The following is an 18,763-nucleotide window of genomic DNA, read 5'->3' as shown; positions in this document are numbered from 1 at the left end:
GCTGTCTTAAATTTGACCAATCAGAGCGAAGCTAATCTGTAATGTAATTGGTCGATCGCAACCCCCAAAAAAACTCTAGAAAGTCACTATTCAATAGCCAATCGCTATGTTCGACATTTTTTCTCATGCAAACGTAAATCTTGTTTTATCTTGTATTCTATGGTCGAAGCAAATATCAAAGTGCGTCTATAGGTTAGGCACCTACATATTGATATAAATAATAATGTGTTATTTTATATTTTCACGTTAGTGTGCTGTGACTGTGAGATTACAAAATTTTTGATATAACTTTGTTTTGCCTGAGTAACTTTCAAAGTAAAGATGGGTGTACCAGCATTTTTTCGTTGGTTGAGTCGAAAGTATCCTTCTGTAATCGTCGAGTGCATCGAGCAAAAGGTAGGTTAGATTGTTCAATAGTTTTTTATTTGCGTTACGTATTTATATATCGAAATTTATAATGTTTGTGTTATATATTATGAGATTTTTGGCCGTTCGAGTAAACAAATACTATTACATTTTTAAATTATAGATAGCATTTTTCTTTATGAAACGATATTCGTTGCACGAATAAACGCAACATTTTGATTAAAAAAAAACCAATATAGTTTCATAAAGAAAAATGCTATCTATAATTTAAAAATGTAATAGTATTTGTTTACTCCTACGGCCAAAAATCTCATAAGATATAACACAAACATTATAATTTCGATATACCTATATGAAATTGAGAAATTATATGATTTTCTTTTGTGAAAATATTCGTGATTTTTTATTTTGAAGACTTTCAATTATTATAAAGATAGAAGACTTTCCATATTATTGAATCATATGTTATTTATATGACTATACATGCTTTTCTAAGCATAGAATTTTATATTTTATACTTTTTTTTTTTTTTAGTATAAAAGGACAACTGTATATTTTCTGTGTTTTTAACGTTATGATTTTTTCACATAATATTTTGTCATCTATCAAATAATATTTAAGATGTGCCAGCTTTTCAGATTTTTTAAGTTAAATTAAGGAAATTAAGAGAATATTTATTGGAAATTTATATAATTTAAAAGAATTCTCTATATTATATATATATATATATATATAGTTGTCTATATAAAGTATTCCTTAAGTCGCTAATTGGAAACATGTATTTCATTTTGAAAGTAAAAAAGATTGTATAATCATAAAAACTTTTTCTTTCCAAATTGTAAATGTCTGTATGAAGAATCTCTAAGATTAGAAATATTAAATATTTCAATTTCTTAATATTAATTGCAGTATCAACATTAGTAATAAACAATAACAGCACACGTTCTGATAAGTTAACAGTTTTATATTGTATCATATAGTAATAAATCTGTACATTGGAGCAAGTATTAGTTTATTTGAATTTAAATGCTGATTTAAAATGTGCATCACTATGTGAATGTTATTTTCAATTTTTTTAAAATTAAAAAGCAATATCTATCCATCTTATCAAAGCTGTAAATTTTCTATACATTTTTATAATTTTTCATCATGAATGAGACAATCTATTTCAGGAACACCTTATATAGTTGAATCATTTTTTTATTTTATGTAAATATATTATTATTTAAATTTTATATATTAATATAGTATTATTAAAATTTTGATATTTCTAGACAATAAACGCAGATGGAGTATGTGTCCCTATAAATTCTGCCGATCCAAATCCAAATGGGGTGGAATTTGATAATTTGTATCTTGACATGAATGGCATAATACATCCCTGTACGCATCCGGAGGATAAGTGAGTAAGCAAGATCTTGTAAATATCTTTAAGTTTTCTATGATGTTTTATTTGTACAAAACAGACCAGCACCGAAAGATGAGGACGAAATGATGGAGGCTATTTTTGAATGCATTGACAGATTGTTTCGCATTGTCAGACCAAGAAAGTTGCTTTACATGGCAATTGATGGAGTTGTAAGTATTTTTGTATATAAGATATAAAAAAAAAGAAAAAATTAACAATATGCAATGTATTGTCATATAGGCACCCAGAGCTAAAATGAATCAACAAAGATCTCGACGATTTCGAGCATCGAAAGAAACAACAGAGAAAATTAATGAAATACAAAGAATACGTTCTGAATTAGCCCTTAAAGGGGCGCCTTTGCCTCCTGACAAACCAAAGGAAGAGCATTTTGACAGTAACTGCATCACGCCGGTTTGTAATATTAAGAAATATATTATTTGAAATATTTAAATAATAACATAAATTATCAATGTAATATTTGAGAACTCTAAGTTATATATTTATACTTTTTTTATAATTAAAAAATTTCCTAATTTTTTAATTTTAAATTGAGATTTTATTAATAAAAATTTGTATATTATTTATAAAAATATTTATAAAACTTATGTAATTATTTAAATATAAGTTTTCCGTATTAACAGGGCACACCGTTTATGGCAAGATTATCAGCTTGTTTACATTATTATATTCATGAACGTTTGAATAATGACCCAGGCTGGAGAGATATTAAAGTGATATTAAGTGATGCTAATGTTCCTGGTGAAGGAGAACATAAAATAATGGATTTTATACGGCGACAAAGAGGTAAATTTTTATATTTATGTTATATTTCTATAGGACATAGAAAACTATGAAACCTTATTTATTTTATAGCGCAACCCGATCACGATCCTAACACGCAACATGTTTTATGCGGAGCAGACGCCGATTTAATTATGTTAGGTCTCGCTACTCACGAACCTAATTTTACAATTATTCGCGAAGAATTTAAACCGAATAAGCCAAAACCATGTGATATATGTGGTCAGTTAGGGCATGAAATGCGAGAGTGTACAGGTGCAGAACCGAATCAAAGACAGGAAGAAGCCGTATTTGGATCTGAATGCCAGTTCATATTTGTGCGATTAAATGTTCTCAGAGAATATTTAGAAAGAGAGTTATCTATGCCAAATCTACCATTCAAATATGATTTTGAACGAGCTGTTGATGATTGGGTGTTCATGTGTTTCTTCGTAGGCAATGATTTTCTACCGCATCTCCCTTCTTTAGAAATTAGAGAAGGTGCAATTGACAGACTTGTGGCTTTATATAAAAAAGCAGTGTATAAAACAGGAGTATGTAATATTTCTTACAAAAAAAAATTAAAAATTAATTTATTTAGTAATCATGTTGATCAAGAAATACAGTAGCCAACATTTAGGCATTTCTTATTGGACACTTTTTTTAAAATTTTTTCTTGAATTTTAAGATCTAATATGTTTTTCAATTTTTCAATTTTTATGAGTAAATACTGTTAAGAATAAATTTAAATCTTCTCTTAAAAATCTTTTCCAAATTAAATAAAAGGAGTAAAGTTTTATCTTTTTACATTTTTTGACATCAAAAAAATTAATAAAAGATTTATATTTAAATTTAATTAGTTGTAATTAAAGAGAAAGAATATATATTTTATAATTTAGATAAAATTAAAAAAAGTATATTATATATAATTTTTTATACATTTAATTATACATTTAAATAATAAAATTAAATATATAATAAAGTATCAGTAAATCATTTATTCACTGATTTATTGAGTTATTTCAAAATAACATATTAGTTAAATAATTTATTATATTATAATTAAGAAGTAAAAAGATTTTAGTTAGATTTATCTGTATTCATATATATATATTTTGTGTGTATATCTGTGTGTGTGTGTCTGTGATTATTAATTATATATATATGTATATTTTTTTTAATTTAGTAAAGTTGGGAAAATATTTCTATATCATTTTAATCTTAAGCCAAATTGAAGCATCTTTTATAAATGATACATTTTTTTATTATTTGCACAGGGTTTTTTGACAGAGAGTGGCGATGTTAATTTGGAGCGTGTACAATTAATAATGTCAGATCTTGGTGATGTAGAAGATGAGATTTTCAAAAAAAGACAACAAAATGAATTGGCATTTAAGCAACGTGAGAAAGACAAAAAGAGGAGAAATGAAATTATCAGTAACTTTAAGCCAAAATGGATTCCTGCAGGACAATTTGCACCCACTGTAAGATTTCAAATTTATTTTAGTACATTATATCTCTGAGAAATTAGTATCAAGTTAATTATAATTTAGCGATTTGTAATTAAAATTTCTAACAGTTGATTATTGCATCCAATTGTTGTTAGAAAAATTAATATAAAACATATAAAAAAATTAATATAAAAATTATATTAATATAATTAATATAAAAATTAATGTAAAGGAGTATTAAGAATATAAAAAAAAGTTCTGAGAATATTCCCTACATTACATATATTATTGTAATTTACTGAAATCTTTGCAGGCTCTTGGACAGGCAGTAAAACCTATAGAAAATGCACGTTACGAGGCTTATCAAATGCGTATACAGGGTAGAAATTACAATACGAATGCTGCTGATAGTACAAATGCTAATCATGCCTTAGAAAGCATGTTAATACCCGAGGTAATAATTTTATTTTTTTCTGACAATGTGACCCGTTTTTATACGTTTGAGAAAAAATCGCGTTCTTTAATCGTATATTTTATTTGCATATATTTGTAACTTGTATATCTTGCTTTCATTTTTATATATTATTCTGTAGAATGCAGACAACAGAGGACAAAAGCGTAAAATTGAAGAAACAACAGCAGACGATGATGATGAGCAGTCGCATGATGAAGTGCGACTTTGGGAAGATGGTTTCAAAGATCGATATTATGAATCTAAATTTGACGTATCTCCTGATAACCTTGCTTTTAGGTAATAATGAATAAGTAGTTGGAATAATTTTTGTGAATACTCGTTTGTTGATTTAATAAATAAAACTTATTTTAAAGAGTTGATATATTATGTTACGCGCTACACATAATCATTTACTTGTTTGTTTCTAGGAATAACGTCGCTTTGCAATACGTACGTGGTTTATGTTGGGTCTTGCGATATTATTATCAAGGTTGCGCGTCGTGGAGATGGTATTTCCCTTATCACTATGCACCATTTGCAAGCGATTTTATTAACATTGGTGGTCTCTCTACAGAATTCGAGAAAGATACTATACCAGTAAGTTTTGGCAAAATATAAATGTATTTCTGCATATCTAGCTCATGATTTAATGATGTTTTGTTGCAGTTTCGTCCATTAGAGCAATTGATGGGTGTATTTCCTGCTGCTAGTAGAAAACATGTACCTGTACCATGGGCAAAATTAATGATCGATCCAGTATGTATAACAATTAGAGGAATGATTGAAAAGCATGATAGTATAAAAACATATCAGTCTGTTGTTACAATCAAATTCATAACTTGGCAAACTATGTGTCAATCTTTGTGATTTTAGAATGTTTCTTATATGTATATATATTTTTATCCTATTTTTATTTATTTACAGAAATCTCATATTATCGACTTTTATCCAGAAGATTTTAAAATTGACTTAAATGGAAAGAAATTTGCATGGCAGGGCGTAGCTCTGCTTCCATTTGTTGATGAAAAAAGATTATTCAAAGCTTTGGCGCCACATTATGATAGCTTAACAGAAGCTGAAAGTGAGTGATATCAAAGTACATTTTAATGTAATTTCGTTTCAACTAATATTGTTTCCAAAATTAATGTTAATCTATTGTATAATTTTTTGAATCATGAGTTTCGAAGATACTAGTACAGAAAGAGAAATTTTATATAAGTGTTGCATTGAAGCTTGCTAGCGTTGTATCGATCTTGTTAAATTAATATTACATTGTTATTTTTAGAGAAGAGAAACATTCGCGGTGATGACAGACTGTACATCGGACTAGGGAACAGCAATTATAATTTTATAAAAGGTTTATATACGAATCACGTAGGATCTAATAATGAGGTTGAAATAAGCATAGATGGTATGCGAGGCACTGTACTTTTAGCAGATGATTGTGTGAGTGACGGAGGCACATTGCCTTCACCTGTCAGAGGTTTGCCAGTTAGGAATAATAAGGTCTATTGGTTCGTATATATTTTTTTATTATAAACGAAAATATATAATACAAATACAGTAGGATACGGATAGTTATTTCTTATTGCATATTTTTATCAACGCTAATGTCATTCTATGTATTATATTATTAAATGACGCGCAGTTATAATTAATTAATGTTACGCTTTTGACAGTGCAATTGCATTTGCACAAATATGTGACGATTGGGTATTGAAAAACTTTGGCGAGTTTTTTAATTCGTGCGATTGATCAATCGATGAATTCAAAAATTGGCGCCATTTTTCTCATTCAAAAATTTTCTTTGGCCGCCATCTTGTATAATAGTTATTCGTATCCCGCTGTATCGTTAACTAAAACCGTAATATTATTTAGCGTAATTATAGTTTTGTGGACATTTTCTTTAGAAATATGTATTTATTTCGAATAGTGTCAAATACCGGGATCCTAAATACAGTAGCAGTCATGTTTTCCTCGCTCGTAAACTGAAAGGGGCTAAAGAACCGCCGCGCGTTTTGAAACCGCAAGATTTCGAGGCTATGAATCGCAATAATGGGAACCAGTGGAAGCCGCAAATCGGTTTCACTCGATCTACGCAGTCCGCTTCGTTAGGACAGGCAGGACACAGAATGGTCGAGTAAGTATCATCATTATTGCAATTAAGTTATATATCATGAATATTGTAAACACCCCCTCCCCTTCTTACCTCTCCTCTTCCTCCCCCCATATAATGTGATAGATGAATTTCAAAATTTCAATTTCTATACTTATTTCTCGAAATTCTACAATTATATTTCGTCAGATTACATAATGAAGAATTTTGTTAAGAATCCTATTTAATGTTAAAGAAAGATTAGGTGCTTTTTTTTTAACTAATAAATTTAAATTTTCTTGTAAATTTTGTATAACTTATATGGTCATTACAATCATAGAATGCAAAGCATGTCTTTGTGAAAAGACTATTTTATGTGTGTATTGCTATTTTTTATTATAATGATGAATAAAATGACTAAACTTTGGATTATATGCAAATTGCATATTCATTACTTTTTGTATATTCAACGAAAGCATTAATAATGTGAACAAATAATGTTTTCAACTAATTAATATTAATTCATTGAAAACAATTTATTCATATTATTAATACTCTCGTAGAATATGCAAAAAGTAACAAATATGCAATTTGCGTATAATCCAAAGTCTAAAAATATCGTTATCATGTATTAAGATCTTTTTGGAATTCTTAAATTCAGAAATTTAAGAATTCTGATTATGTGTATATAAATGATTTAATTTTTACAAAGACTGATACAATTGTCTTGATAATAATAAATTGAAAATAATTAAAGATTAAATGTTAAGATTATTTTTAAATATTATTTTATGTCAAGATATAAAAGTAAAAAGCAAAATAATAGTATAAATAATAAAAGTAAAAAATTAAATTTTAAATATATTTAACATATATATTTAATAATGCATATTATACAAAATATAAAAACTAGTATTAATATTTATTATATACTTGTATAGATTATTATTCACATACACATCGACACATAAAAAAACATTCTTTTAATTGTTGTAAATGCTAATTAGAGAAAAATATTGTGTTTCATTGGAATATATCTTGTTATACTATTGTATTGATATAATGTTAAATATAATAAAACATTCTAACAAATAAAATTTATATTTGCAGGCATCATACAAATCACAACAGACCGCCAGCATATGCGAGTGTTCCTCCACCAGTGAATCTATATCAGTCACAATATCATGGTAAGTCACTATTCTTATACATATGCATACTAACTCATATCAGGATCACATATTCAGTCAGTGACCTAAGAGACACGTAAAAGTATAAAAGGAAACATGTGATGAAGTGATAATATAAATGGCTCTTTATCGATGTAACATCGATATCATTTCCAATTTTCATTAATTTTTAGAAACATAACTCTAAGTTATAATGCACTGTAGGATTTTTATCGATGAATACGATGCGTCTGATCTAAAAATGCCTAATAAATGCAGTAGAAAAAAATATAAATCCCCTGAAATAGAAATTTGATAAAACTGCTAGTTTAAGCTATATTATGAAGACATATTACGCTATTTTATTTGGCCAATTTTGCTCGGAGATTGAAAGGGGATGATGTATCGATCGATGACAGGTCGTCGAGACTTTTGGCGTAGGTAGATAGGTAGGTAGGTGATACGCGGGACGTGTTTATATGCTGAGAGGGAACTTTGCTGCACGAGTACGGGAAGGGATTGAATTGGAGGGTCGAAGAGAGAGAAAGAGGAAGAGACTGAGAAAGAGAGAGAAGGTTCACGCGTGGCGACCCTAACGAAAGAGCGTTTCGCAATCAGTCAGTCAATCGTTTTCTAACTGGAACCAGTTTCTCTCACTACTTGTTTCATCCCTTGTTCTCCTCTGACAACACTAAAATTAGAAGAATCGCGAAATTAAAGTGTGCGATTTCTCCGGATTTTTTACGCAAATTGTTTTCTCGCTGCTGTCTATTAGAGTCATTTATTTTCTTTTCACGATACGCGTAGGTTTTATTTAATTAGACTTGAATGAAAACTTCAATGAAAAGTCTAAAAATAATTTAAAATACCTAATTAGAGATATTTTTTATATTTATAAAATAATAAAATAAGAAAGGAAGAAGAGACTATAGTATATTGCAATTTCAATTATCTCAGTATCATCAATTAAAAAATAACATCTAGAAAAAAAGCATTGTTTAACAATGATCAAAAGCATTGTTTAACACTGATCAAACACTTATTATGCGTCACTTGATGTTAGAAACATTCGTTGAAAAGCATTTAATTAGCTAAAATAGCTTCGGTGCGCGAGATGATAACATTTTATGCTAATGATTATCCTTATTTGATGATGAAAACATTTGTTTATTGCGCACCCTCTCTAAATTTAAAAGAGCACATTTCTCGAGGAAATTTATTTAATGTAAAAAAAAAAGAAAATTTCCGTAAGATAATCTCTGAGCGAAATTGGGTTGTATATTTATATTTACTACCTTTTTCCCCTTTTCTCGGGGGGTGAGACCAGAACGCGCGCCGTTTCTTCGCGTCGTCGTAGTCACGAAATGGGTGGTGAGTTCGTCGTTGGATGGACAAACGATGAATCGGCGAGACAAGGGTGGTGCTGGAGCTTGGCTGCAGAGAGGATGAGGGTGAGGAAGGGTGGCGGGAGACCGGATGAGGTGGGGGTGGGACGCGCGAAGCGCATCGAAGGGGGCCCTTCGGTTCCCTGGATTAGCTCCGAGGGTAGTTCGTCACGTAGAGCGTGACTCCGGCCGTTTTGTTGTTTGGCACGTTGTCGACGGTTCCCCGGGTTGCGCCCAATTATAAAACAAACGCAGCGCACTCCATAATTATCCAATTAGCAGACGTGCCCCTACCTCTAACCCCGGCATCCACCACTTCCTCGCCCCTTTCGCTCTTCTATCTTCGTCGCGTTTCCAGATCCGCGTTCGCTCATCTAGCTATTGTTAATCCCGGAATACGGGCAAAAATGAGAATATAATTAAAAGAAAAAAAAAGGTCGATATTTTATTTTGCAGTAATTTATTTATTGCGCAAACTGTGCGATGATGTTTGGCTTAGAAAAATCTTACGTTGAGTAAATAAATTTTTATAATAGATGGTAAGATAATATGCGCAGTTTTCTGAATATTCTGTCAAATATTTGAGGAAGTCGTTTATTCTTACTTTGCAAATTTGAAACCATTTGAAAATATATTGCTTCTCAGATATCAAACGTTTATGATCAGAAAGAAGGTTTGGAGGCAAAATATTTGGTCCATTTTATTCCTATCTGATTCGATAATTTTATTTTCGTTGCTCCAACTTTAAATTATATTTATTTCTCGTAATTATTTTATTCGTATAATAGCTCATTTATATCTCATTTTTGTAGTTTGTTGTGTCTCAAATCTTATCTATCGATTGTCTTTATGCGCCAGCATAAAAACAAAACGTTACATAGGGGTACGATGAATGTGTGTGATTGATTTACCGAGGGGAGTAAATGCCACGCACAGACAAGAGCCGAACCCTCGAGAGAGTAAGTGTCGCGGATACGAAATGGTCTTTCCGTGAAAAACCTAAGAAGCTCGCATTTTCATCTTCGTAGATCGTTCTTAATTTTATTTTAAAACAATATTATTTCTTAAAAATTAAAAATCACAAAGTTTTTAATTAATTAATTCATTAGTTGGAACTTAATCGCAAAGATGTTAATACTTATATTATATTTTTATACTTCCAGTTTGAATTTAGAAAAAAAATTAATATTTTAGCAAAATTTATTTTTACCTGTTTTATGTGCAGTGATCAATTTTGTATTTTTAATTTTAAGTATAATGCGAAGTATATTTCTAGATAATTTTATTTATTTCTTTAATGATGAAGATGTCATTTCCAAAATAATCAAATTATTATTTCCACTATATTTAGAATTAATGTTTATTCAAAATTTTTGCGAACTATAAAAAAATCTCTCCATATCTCATTATTTAATAATGATATAGATATCGCTCGTTTTATTTTCGTAATTTCTTTGGTCTGACTTGTTCCTAAATATATACGGATAGTAAAAAAAATTATTATATTCTCTTGAAAGTGCCCTTGCGCGAAAGTTTCTTAAGCAGTGCCGCAAATTTAATCACATCATGCATTATTAACCCGATATGCGCAACCGTGCGATGTTAGATAGATGACGTAGGCGAGTAAACAAATAAACGGTATCTCCTAGGAAAGGATGGAATATTATTATGGAAAGAGGAAAAGGGGGAGGAAGATGGTCATACTTGGTTCATTCGTCCATCTCCGCGTTCAGATGACAGGTGCAGGGAGCCCTCGTTAGATAAATTAAGCAACCTTTCTGGCCTCGGTGTTATATCTTCGTTTACTTTCATCTCTGTGTCCATCTCTCTCTTTTCCTCTATGTGCGTACGCACACAAACACACACACATTTACATGCACGCGCGCGCGCTCTTGTTCGTCCGGGACTGGTTTCAAGTGGACTGCAAACACTCGTGTAGCAGCAGCAGCAGCAGAGGCTCGAATCGTGTAGAAACCGAGCATAAGACGAGTCCCCGGATCTGTAGAGCTACCGTGAAAAGACGCCGGCGATACGGTAGTTTCATCTTGAACCCCGGCAAAGTTCTCGAAATTATATCTTTTAACTCTTTCGATATACGTCTCGCTTCCCTAAGAAGAGCCAACTACGGGGTGTGCGTGAACTTGCCGTCTCATTTTGTGGAAACTTATAAATAATTAAAAGTGCTAACTTTATTTACAAGTTCTACAGTTCCTGATAAGTTCCTGATAGTTTAAACAAATAGTTCAGGCTAATAAAGCAACGAAAATATCTTAAAACAAAGTGCCAATTTTACGTAGTGTCTCACTTTGTTCTATGACATTTTCTTTATCAGCAGTTATCAGAATTAAAAAGATTTATAACTCTACATGAGTTCTAAGAAGAGTTCTGCATTTTGAAAGTAAAAGAAATATTGACGTCGAGGTGAAACTCCAGTATATTTTCGATAGTTCTGCTTATTCTAAACCAGTTGTCATATTTTTGGCATATACAATACCTTTCTAAAGAGTTCTCATAATTAAAACAATGAAAAAATTTTTTAAATAATTATTTTACTTGAAAAAATACATATTTACGAATTTAAAGGTGAATTGTCAATCGATTTTCGAGGGTTCTATTTTTTTAAAACAGTTTTTATATCATTTTTGGTATGTACAATTAGGGGATAGAAATTAGAGAATTAAAATTATGTACTTAATTTATACTTAATAATTTTGTAAATAAAGTTAGCACTTTTAATTATTTATGAGTTTCGACAAAATGAAATGTCAACTTCACGCACACAACTACGGGGATTCTAAAAAGGAGCGATAAAAACAATCATAGTATATTATGTCATAAAGCGAAATTGATGTGAATTTTATCCATCAATTAAAAATTGGATTAATATAATTGAAGATGGAAATAATTATATTATATCGTCTTTTGGTATAATCGAATTCTAGTTTAGGATACATTAATTTTTTTAGAATATATTCTTGATAAAAAGCGTTATTATATGGATCTGATAAAAATCATTTTTTTTTTTTAATTTGTCCTAGAGATGAAACACGTTATTCTATCACGTCATATCTATCATGTTGATCATTAATTTTACTTTTTTAGAGAATGTTATTTTTTTCTTGCTTTAACAACGTATCGTTTAAACATGTGTCGCCATCGGATACGATTTATAACGTTTGATATAATAAAATTATTTTTTATTTAATTTTTTTATCAAAATTATTTTTTTTTTATTATCTGGTTTGTTACAAAATAATCTTATAATTTTTCAGTGAGGAATAATTCTAAAATATATCTAAGACTCGCAAAAAAATTCTTTCTCATTGTTAGAAAAATTTGTCACTTGTTACGAATCTACTCCTTTTGTTATAAATCCCCCTCACATGAATCTCGAATTTGTCATTAGTATTTTCTGGCAAATATTGAAGATTGATTAAATCTACAAAACAGTAATCAATGAAATGTTATACACGAAATATGAGATTGTCTTTTATTGTACAAAATTTTTGCCGTTTCTTTAAACGGTTTTTGCATGCTTTTAATAAGCGTGTTTTGCCAAGTTGGGGAGAATGCAAGAAATAATTGCAGAGCCACATACTTTTCAATATTAACTTACTGGAAAACGGATATACGCGCCGCGTATATATAAGTATTATACACGCGTGAAGAATTTTAAAAGAAAAAGAAGAGAGAAAGGGAGACTCGCGCAAAATAAAATGAGATAGGACGAAAGGTGCGCGTCTTCTCTTCTTTACCGTTTCTTCTTTAACCGTTTATTCAACCGCGGCCTCTATTCACGGTATACGTTTATCTACCTGCGCATCATAGGATCCCCATTAAAGACGGGGGCCCCATTCACCTACGCGTGCAATGACGAATTTATCCCTTCGCAGAGAGAGGCAGTCAATGTCTACGGTTCTCTTTTGACCCTCGCCTCGAGATGGCAATGAGAGGAACATTTGATAATCCTTGACGCCAAAGACAGGCAGAAATTTAATCGCCATTGACTTGGTTTTTATCAAAGAGTTACGTTGTACGAGGATAGCGCGTTTCGGGCCACTTACAACGTAATACAATACAGGCGATTTCATGGCCAATAAAATTTCAATTATATTAACGGGATCTGTCAATCTCGTTATATTGTATGTAGTATGTACAATCTCTTTGATTCATAGATGTGCATATATAATTTTTGCCAAGCATTTTGATTCCAAGTACATACGTTCCAGTCTTTATTTTTACATTTCTAATGTTCGTATTTTCTTTCTCTTTATATATATTCTGACGCATAAATATATTAAATTTTTTCTCAGATATTCACTTTTCAATATTTTTATATAATTTTATGAATAATAAAAAAGAAATATTTTAGAGTACAGTTTTTTTTACATAGACACACGGGGAGAATTTTCTTTTAGAATTTGCACCGAAAATCATGATAATCGTGGGACACAATATGGCATTGGAAAAATTTTATAAGAATTTCTCTTATTAATATTTATCACAATAAAAGATATTAATAAGTGTACCTAGTAAATTTTATATTTTATTGCGATAGATATTAATATTTTTTATTGCAATAAAAATATTAATCAGAAAAATTCTTATAAAATTCTTTCAATATCATAATTGTCCCACAATTACCATATTAATTTTCAGAGTAAATTCTAAGAGAAAATTCTCTCTGTGCAGCTCTATTATTTTTATACAAGTCAATTTTTCTTCAAAAATTTTACTTACAATATATATTTATTAATCTAGAAGCAGAAATTATCGATATCTCTTGTATCGTCATATAAGGTCAGTCGCAACAAGCTGGCTTAGAACGGGACGTATCTCGATGATCGCCGATGATATCGCAGGCGCGATATAAATTAGTCGATGGACGATAAATACCCCGAAAGAGAGCCGGGGACATATAAGGCATGAGGCTTGCTTTTCGTGGTATGGGGATGACGGGGCGTCACCGGCAGCGCCGCGGCTAATTTCCTCGGCATTGAGCCGCATTGTGCTCTAAATCGGCCTTTCCGCCCTCGCGAGCTCACCCACCCACCGTAACCACGCATCGGAAAGCGCGAACCCTCCGTGAATTCGTCAGAGTCCATTGAAAGAGAGAGAGAGAAGGGTCCAGCTATTTTGTCTGCGTGATGCACCGATGTCTGTGTGAATAGCTTTAATAGAAACTAACTCTCGCATCGCTCTCTCGCCGATCTTTTCAACTTCTCTCCGCGCAAGAATTATTTGCTTCGGTTGGGAGAAAGAAAAATATAGATTTATAAGGTATATGTCGATCAAAAAATTCGAGGTTTTATATGAAACTCTCTTAACAGACAATCCATAATTAAGTACGCGGAGAGAATTTTCTCTTAGAATTTATCATGAAAATCATGATAGTCAATCATAAAAATATTAATATGTATACAGTAAAATTAGTCGAACATATTTTATATCTTATTGTAGTAGATATTAATATTTTTTATTGTGGTAAAAATATTAATCAGAAAAACTCATAAAATTCTTCCAATATACCATATACAATTACCATAATTATCGGGGTAAATTCTAATTTTTATTTTAGTATTTTTATTCATTGTAGCTTTTACGTGACTATTAAATGTTATTTATCTAGTCTGTCATTGCAGCTGCATTGATTCGCGTTTAACAGCATACATATGGAGCAAAAAAGTATATTCTCCAGTCTGTAAAAAATTTTATAGTCTCGAGATATATTGCGTTAGCAATATTTACCTTCCTTTTTTTTTGGAGGAACGATAGTTGAGTTTTTGCAGCATCGGTAACGCATATTTTCCTATCTATGCGACAAGAAATTGCGGTATGGCTTGAGGATGCGTGAAGAACGAGGGGTGAGTGAGCGACTCAGGGTGTCGAGAGAGATTTGCACACTCTCTCTCTCCTCTCCTCCTCTTTCTCTCTCGTGAAGACTCCATCCGGTAGACAGTCTCACTAATTACGCCGCGCCTCATTAGCGTGGAAGCACCGCTGTCACTTAAGGATACATACGACTACTTGTGTTCGGCTTTGTCAAAGATGACATTTTTTTGCTTAAGAGCTCGAGTGTCGCGATGAGGGGAAGATAGATAATGGCATTCGTGATTTCGTCGCGACTCGAAACGGATGAAGATATTATCTTGATCCGAAAGAAAAGGGTAACTGAAAATTTTCAATTTGAAGAAATTTCGAAAGTTCAATCTTGATGTTACAAAAATTAATTAATTTTTTTTACGCATCTATGCAATCTTGTGCGTAAATTAAAATTGAATGTCGTAGTTTGTATTACAACTTTGATAAAATTGAAAACTAATATGTGGCTATCTTCTGTAGCTAGAAATTTTCTTGGAGCGAAATATTGAACGACAATTATTTATATGCTAATTTAATAAGATATGAATTTGATGTTATTTTTCCCATTTTTTTCTCTCAATTTATTTCTCTACTTTAGATCAAAAGAAGGAAGATCTCTGTATTAAATCAAAAGCAATCGGCTAATATTCTCTGTGTTAAGAGAATCGATAAAATGATGTACGTTTTATTATCTTCTATTTTAAATACCTTGTATTTGTTCGAAATACCTGATTTTCAAACATGCCTCGCTCAAGAGATGTAATGTTCGAATCTAATGGCTTTTTTTACTTCAATCGATCCTTTTAGCCGGATTGCTTTGATTATCAATTCCTCGCCTGACCGAACTTCACGTCCGGCAGAAAAGATTACCCTCTCCCTTGACACGTCCAGTTCTCGATAAGCATGAAATTCTATTAAAGCATCGGTACACGATTTCGATTTGTATGTCGTAAAGGGTCAGAGCAATTTCTAGTGGCTGAACAGAATTAAGTTTCTTCCCTGTGGCTACGGGTTAAGAATGCATTTATTTAAAACAAACATCTTTAATATAAAAAATCTATAGAATTAGTATTTTTCAATCAATTGACTTGAAGTTCCGATAAAATCACGATATTTTGGTATATATATATATATATGTCACATATGTGTCATATATAAAGTTTTGTAATTTTAATTTGAAGGATGAATAAAATGACAAATTATTAAAACAAATTTAATATGATAAAATGTAATAGAATTTTTGAACAAATTTTTAATCATTTTAATATATTTCATTATGTTAAAATATATGCAATATACAATTAAAAATTTGTTGAACTTTATTTTTATGTATCTTCCGAATTAAGTCATAAGATTTTGCATATATGTTAGTATCGATAAAATTTTCTATTATTTAGAACTGACGGACTATTATCTCGTTCGTCGGCCATTATTACAACCCGAAAAATATTTCAGTCAACGTTCCTATCGGATCGTGTCGTGTCACGTGGTCATTTCTTGTCATGTTGACTTCCGGTTTCACACACGTCACGTCGTTTCGAATTACATCCTCATGATCTGACTCGAAAAAGCGAATGCGTTTTCGGTAATTGGGGCTAGTCTGTTTACCATAGTTTACTTGAGAATCAGGGAGGAGGCAGAGTGAAGGGAGACTGAAATTCGTGCTTTCAGTGAATGAATCTCCCTCTCGCTTCTTCTTCTCGTGTAATGCCCGCGTAAAGGTAAATGGTTCGTATTTCCGAGAGATCATGAAAGGACAAGCCTGCTTGGGATCAAGCGTACACCTGTTCCGCACCCTCTCTTTCTTTCTCTCTCTAATTTCCTTTTCTTTATTCTCCCGCACGATCCTCTCTTCTTTTCGCAAGAATCTCGAGAATCTGAACAAACGTTGCGATATTACAAACTGACGATCTGAATTTAAGTATTAATCGTTTATTCTGTTATTACGTAAACATATGCTTAATCTTGGGGCACGACTGTATAAATCATACTTCTGTTTCTTAGAACAGGAGATTTAGGAAATAGAGGCTGTCACATGCGTTCGTTTCTTAAAACTTGATTGAACATACATTACATGGTTTAGATAAAAATTGAAAAAGTAATATAAGTTAAATAATAATTATAATAAATTAATATAATTTGACAAGTTTTTTTTAAGGCTTTACTGTTTGCGATTCGAGCATATGTGCTCGATCTCATTCAGTGATTTCAATTTTCTAGACGTTTCTTGGAGTTAGCATCCTTATTACATCTCGATACGAAAAAAAAAAAAATCTCGCGAGCGATTCGGCGAGCTGTAAGAAAAACTCGTCGTCTTTACGATCCGCTCCTATTCTCAGCATCCTGCTTTTTCTTTCGGCCTTTCGTACTCTTTCCTCTTTCGCTTTTATTCCAATTAACCTTGAAGCCACGAAGCGGTTCGCCACGGGATATATGAGGGAGAGCCTATCGCACATAAAGGGAGCAGTCGAATGAGATTAATTCAAAAATGTCGACGAGCTCTCGCGCCCCTCGGTACGCGCACTCGTTTTCACGATAAAAAAAGCTCTATAGAACGTAATCAAACGCGAGGACACTATACCCTTGGAATAGGAAATTTCATTTTGAATAAAAAAAAAATTCGATAAGCGTTGGAAAACGCTTCTATTAAAGGTCATTGTTAGAAAAAAAAACTTTTGCATATTAAACTCTTTTTAAGTTTTGTGTTGAATTTTTCATACATTTTTTTTTATAATTATTGAGAACCTTTTCTTTTACTCTTCGCTATTTTTTCAAGCTGCATTTCGTACTACTTGCAATTTTTCTACTATTTTTGATCTCAATTTTCAATATAACACCTGCTTTGATATTTTAAGCAGGCAGATCACTCTTTTGAAATGATTTAATCTATAGTTTTACCGAAAGCTCTTCTTCAAAACTTCTAAATAGGAAATTGTTGGTTTATTTACTGTGCATTTGAGATACGATGTAAAAACTCAATTTCTATGTAAATGTAAAATCAATTAAAATTCTAGACGATGACTGCATAGTATATATTTTATTTCTCCCAATTATATTTATGTTTTCTTGGCTCGCGGAATTTTGACAGTGTGATAAACGAGGCGTTTTTTTTCTTTTTTTTTTATTCAACGCAACTTTCTCGCGCTCGGTTGCCTCGGGAATCCGCTTCGTGATTCGGACACGTTTGAAATATCGGGAAACCGCAGTGGTGCTCGAAATCCGACGTTAGTATCCTCGTGGAAAGTAAAGAAAAGGTGAGTCGATCCCCGGAGGATGCGGTTTTCCACCTCATTTCCGCACGAAGTGAAGGAACAACGAGAGAGGGAGAGATAGAAGATTGTGGAGTAAGAATTCGGGGTTTCTTTTTTCTCCCGCCCCTTCTTCAGTTTTCACCACTCTCTCAATCTCCTCTATTGTGCCCTCCCATAGCAAACGGTGAGGATCATCCGGCGAATCGGATTTTTGTAGGCGCCGCCGCGGTGAGCGATTTTTTTTTCACGTACACTAGCCGGACAATAACGTTCCTCTCGACAGCTTTCAAATCCACTTTCCGCAATAAGAGTGTATATATATGTATATATACATATATTCGATGAATCAAATGTCACTCACGATATAAAAAGTATAGATAATTTTATTTTTTTTTAAATTAATCTTACTAAATAATTGTATTTCAATTCTACTTTTAAATGCTGTCAAATTTTTTGCATTATAAGAATGCCTCGATTTTGTGTTCTTGAGAACTATCCTTGCATTGTTTCTTTTATATTTTAATCTCTATTTTAATCAC

The 18,763-nt window shown here is 31.5% G+C and overlaps 1 protein-coding gene across 1 annotated transcript in view; it reads left to right on the top strand.

Annotated features, from left to right (window-relative positions):
- The first annotated feature begins 172 nt into the window (after positions 1-172).
- The window catches only part of Rat1 (5'-3' exoribonuclease 2 Rat1), a 33,155-nt gene continuing 14,564 nt past the window's right edge, over positions 173-18,763 (top strand). Inside the window, exons 1-15 of the mRNA XM_029322953.2 lie at positions 173-396; positions 1,641-1,768; positions 1,833-1,944; positions 2,015-2,188; positions 2,419-2,581; positions 2,651-3,111; positions 3,835-4,041; positions 4,322-4,462; positions 4,602-4,759; positions 4,891-5,059; positions 5,129-5,218; positions 5,387-5,543; positions 5,748-5,976; positions 6,396-6,602; positions 7,668-7,747. Of these exons, the coding sequence (XP_029178786.2) occupies positions 322-396; positions 1,641-1,768; positions 1,833-1,944; positions 2,015-2,188; positions 2,419-2,581; positions 2,651-3,111; positions 3,835-4,041; positions 4,322-4,462; positions 4,602-4,759; positions 4,891-5,059; positions 5,129-5,218; positions 5,387-5,543; positions 5,748-5,976; positions 6,396-6,602; positions 7,668-7,747 (2,551 nt within the window). The 5' untranslated portion in view covers positions 173-321. The remainder of the gene's footprint in view (positions 397-1,640; positions 1,769-1,832; positions 1,945-2,014; positions 2,189-2,418; positions 2,582-2,650; positions 3,112-3,834; positions 4,042-4,321; positions 4,463-4,601; positions 4,760-4,890; positions 5,060-5,128; positions 5,219-5,386; positions 5,544-5,747; positions 5,977-6,395; positions 6,603-7,667; positions 7,748-18,763) is intronic.

The sequence above is a fragment of the Nylanderia fulva genome, unplaced genomic scaffold, assembly GCF_048542155.1.
Source record: "Nylanderia fulva isolate GAGA-0341 unplaced genomic scaffold, ASM4854215v1 Scaffold9, whole genome shotgun sequence".
Lineage (NCBI taxonomy): Eukaryota > Metazoa > Arthropoda > Insecta > Hymenoptera > Formicidae > Nylanderia > Nylanderia fulva.
This window is presented reverse-complemented; position numbering and strand designations above follow the sequence as displayed.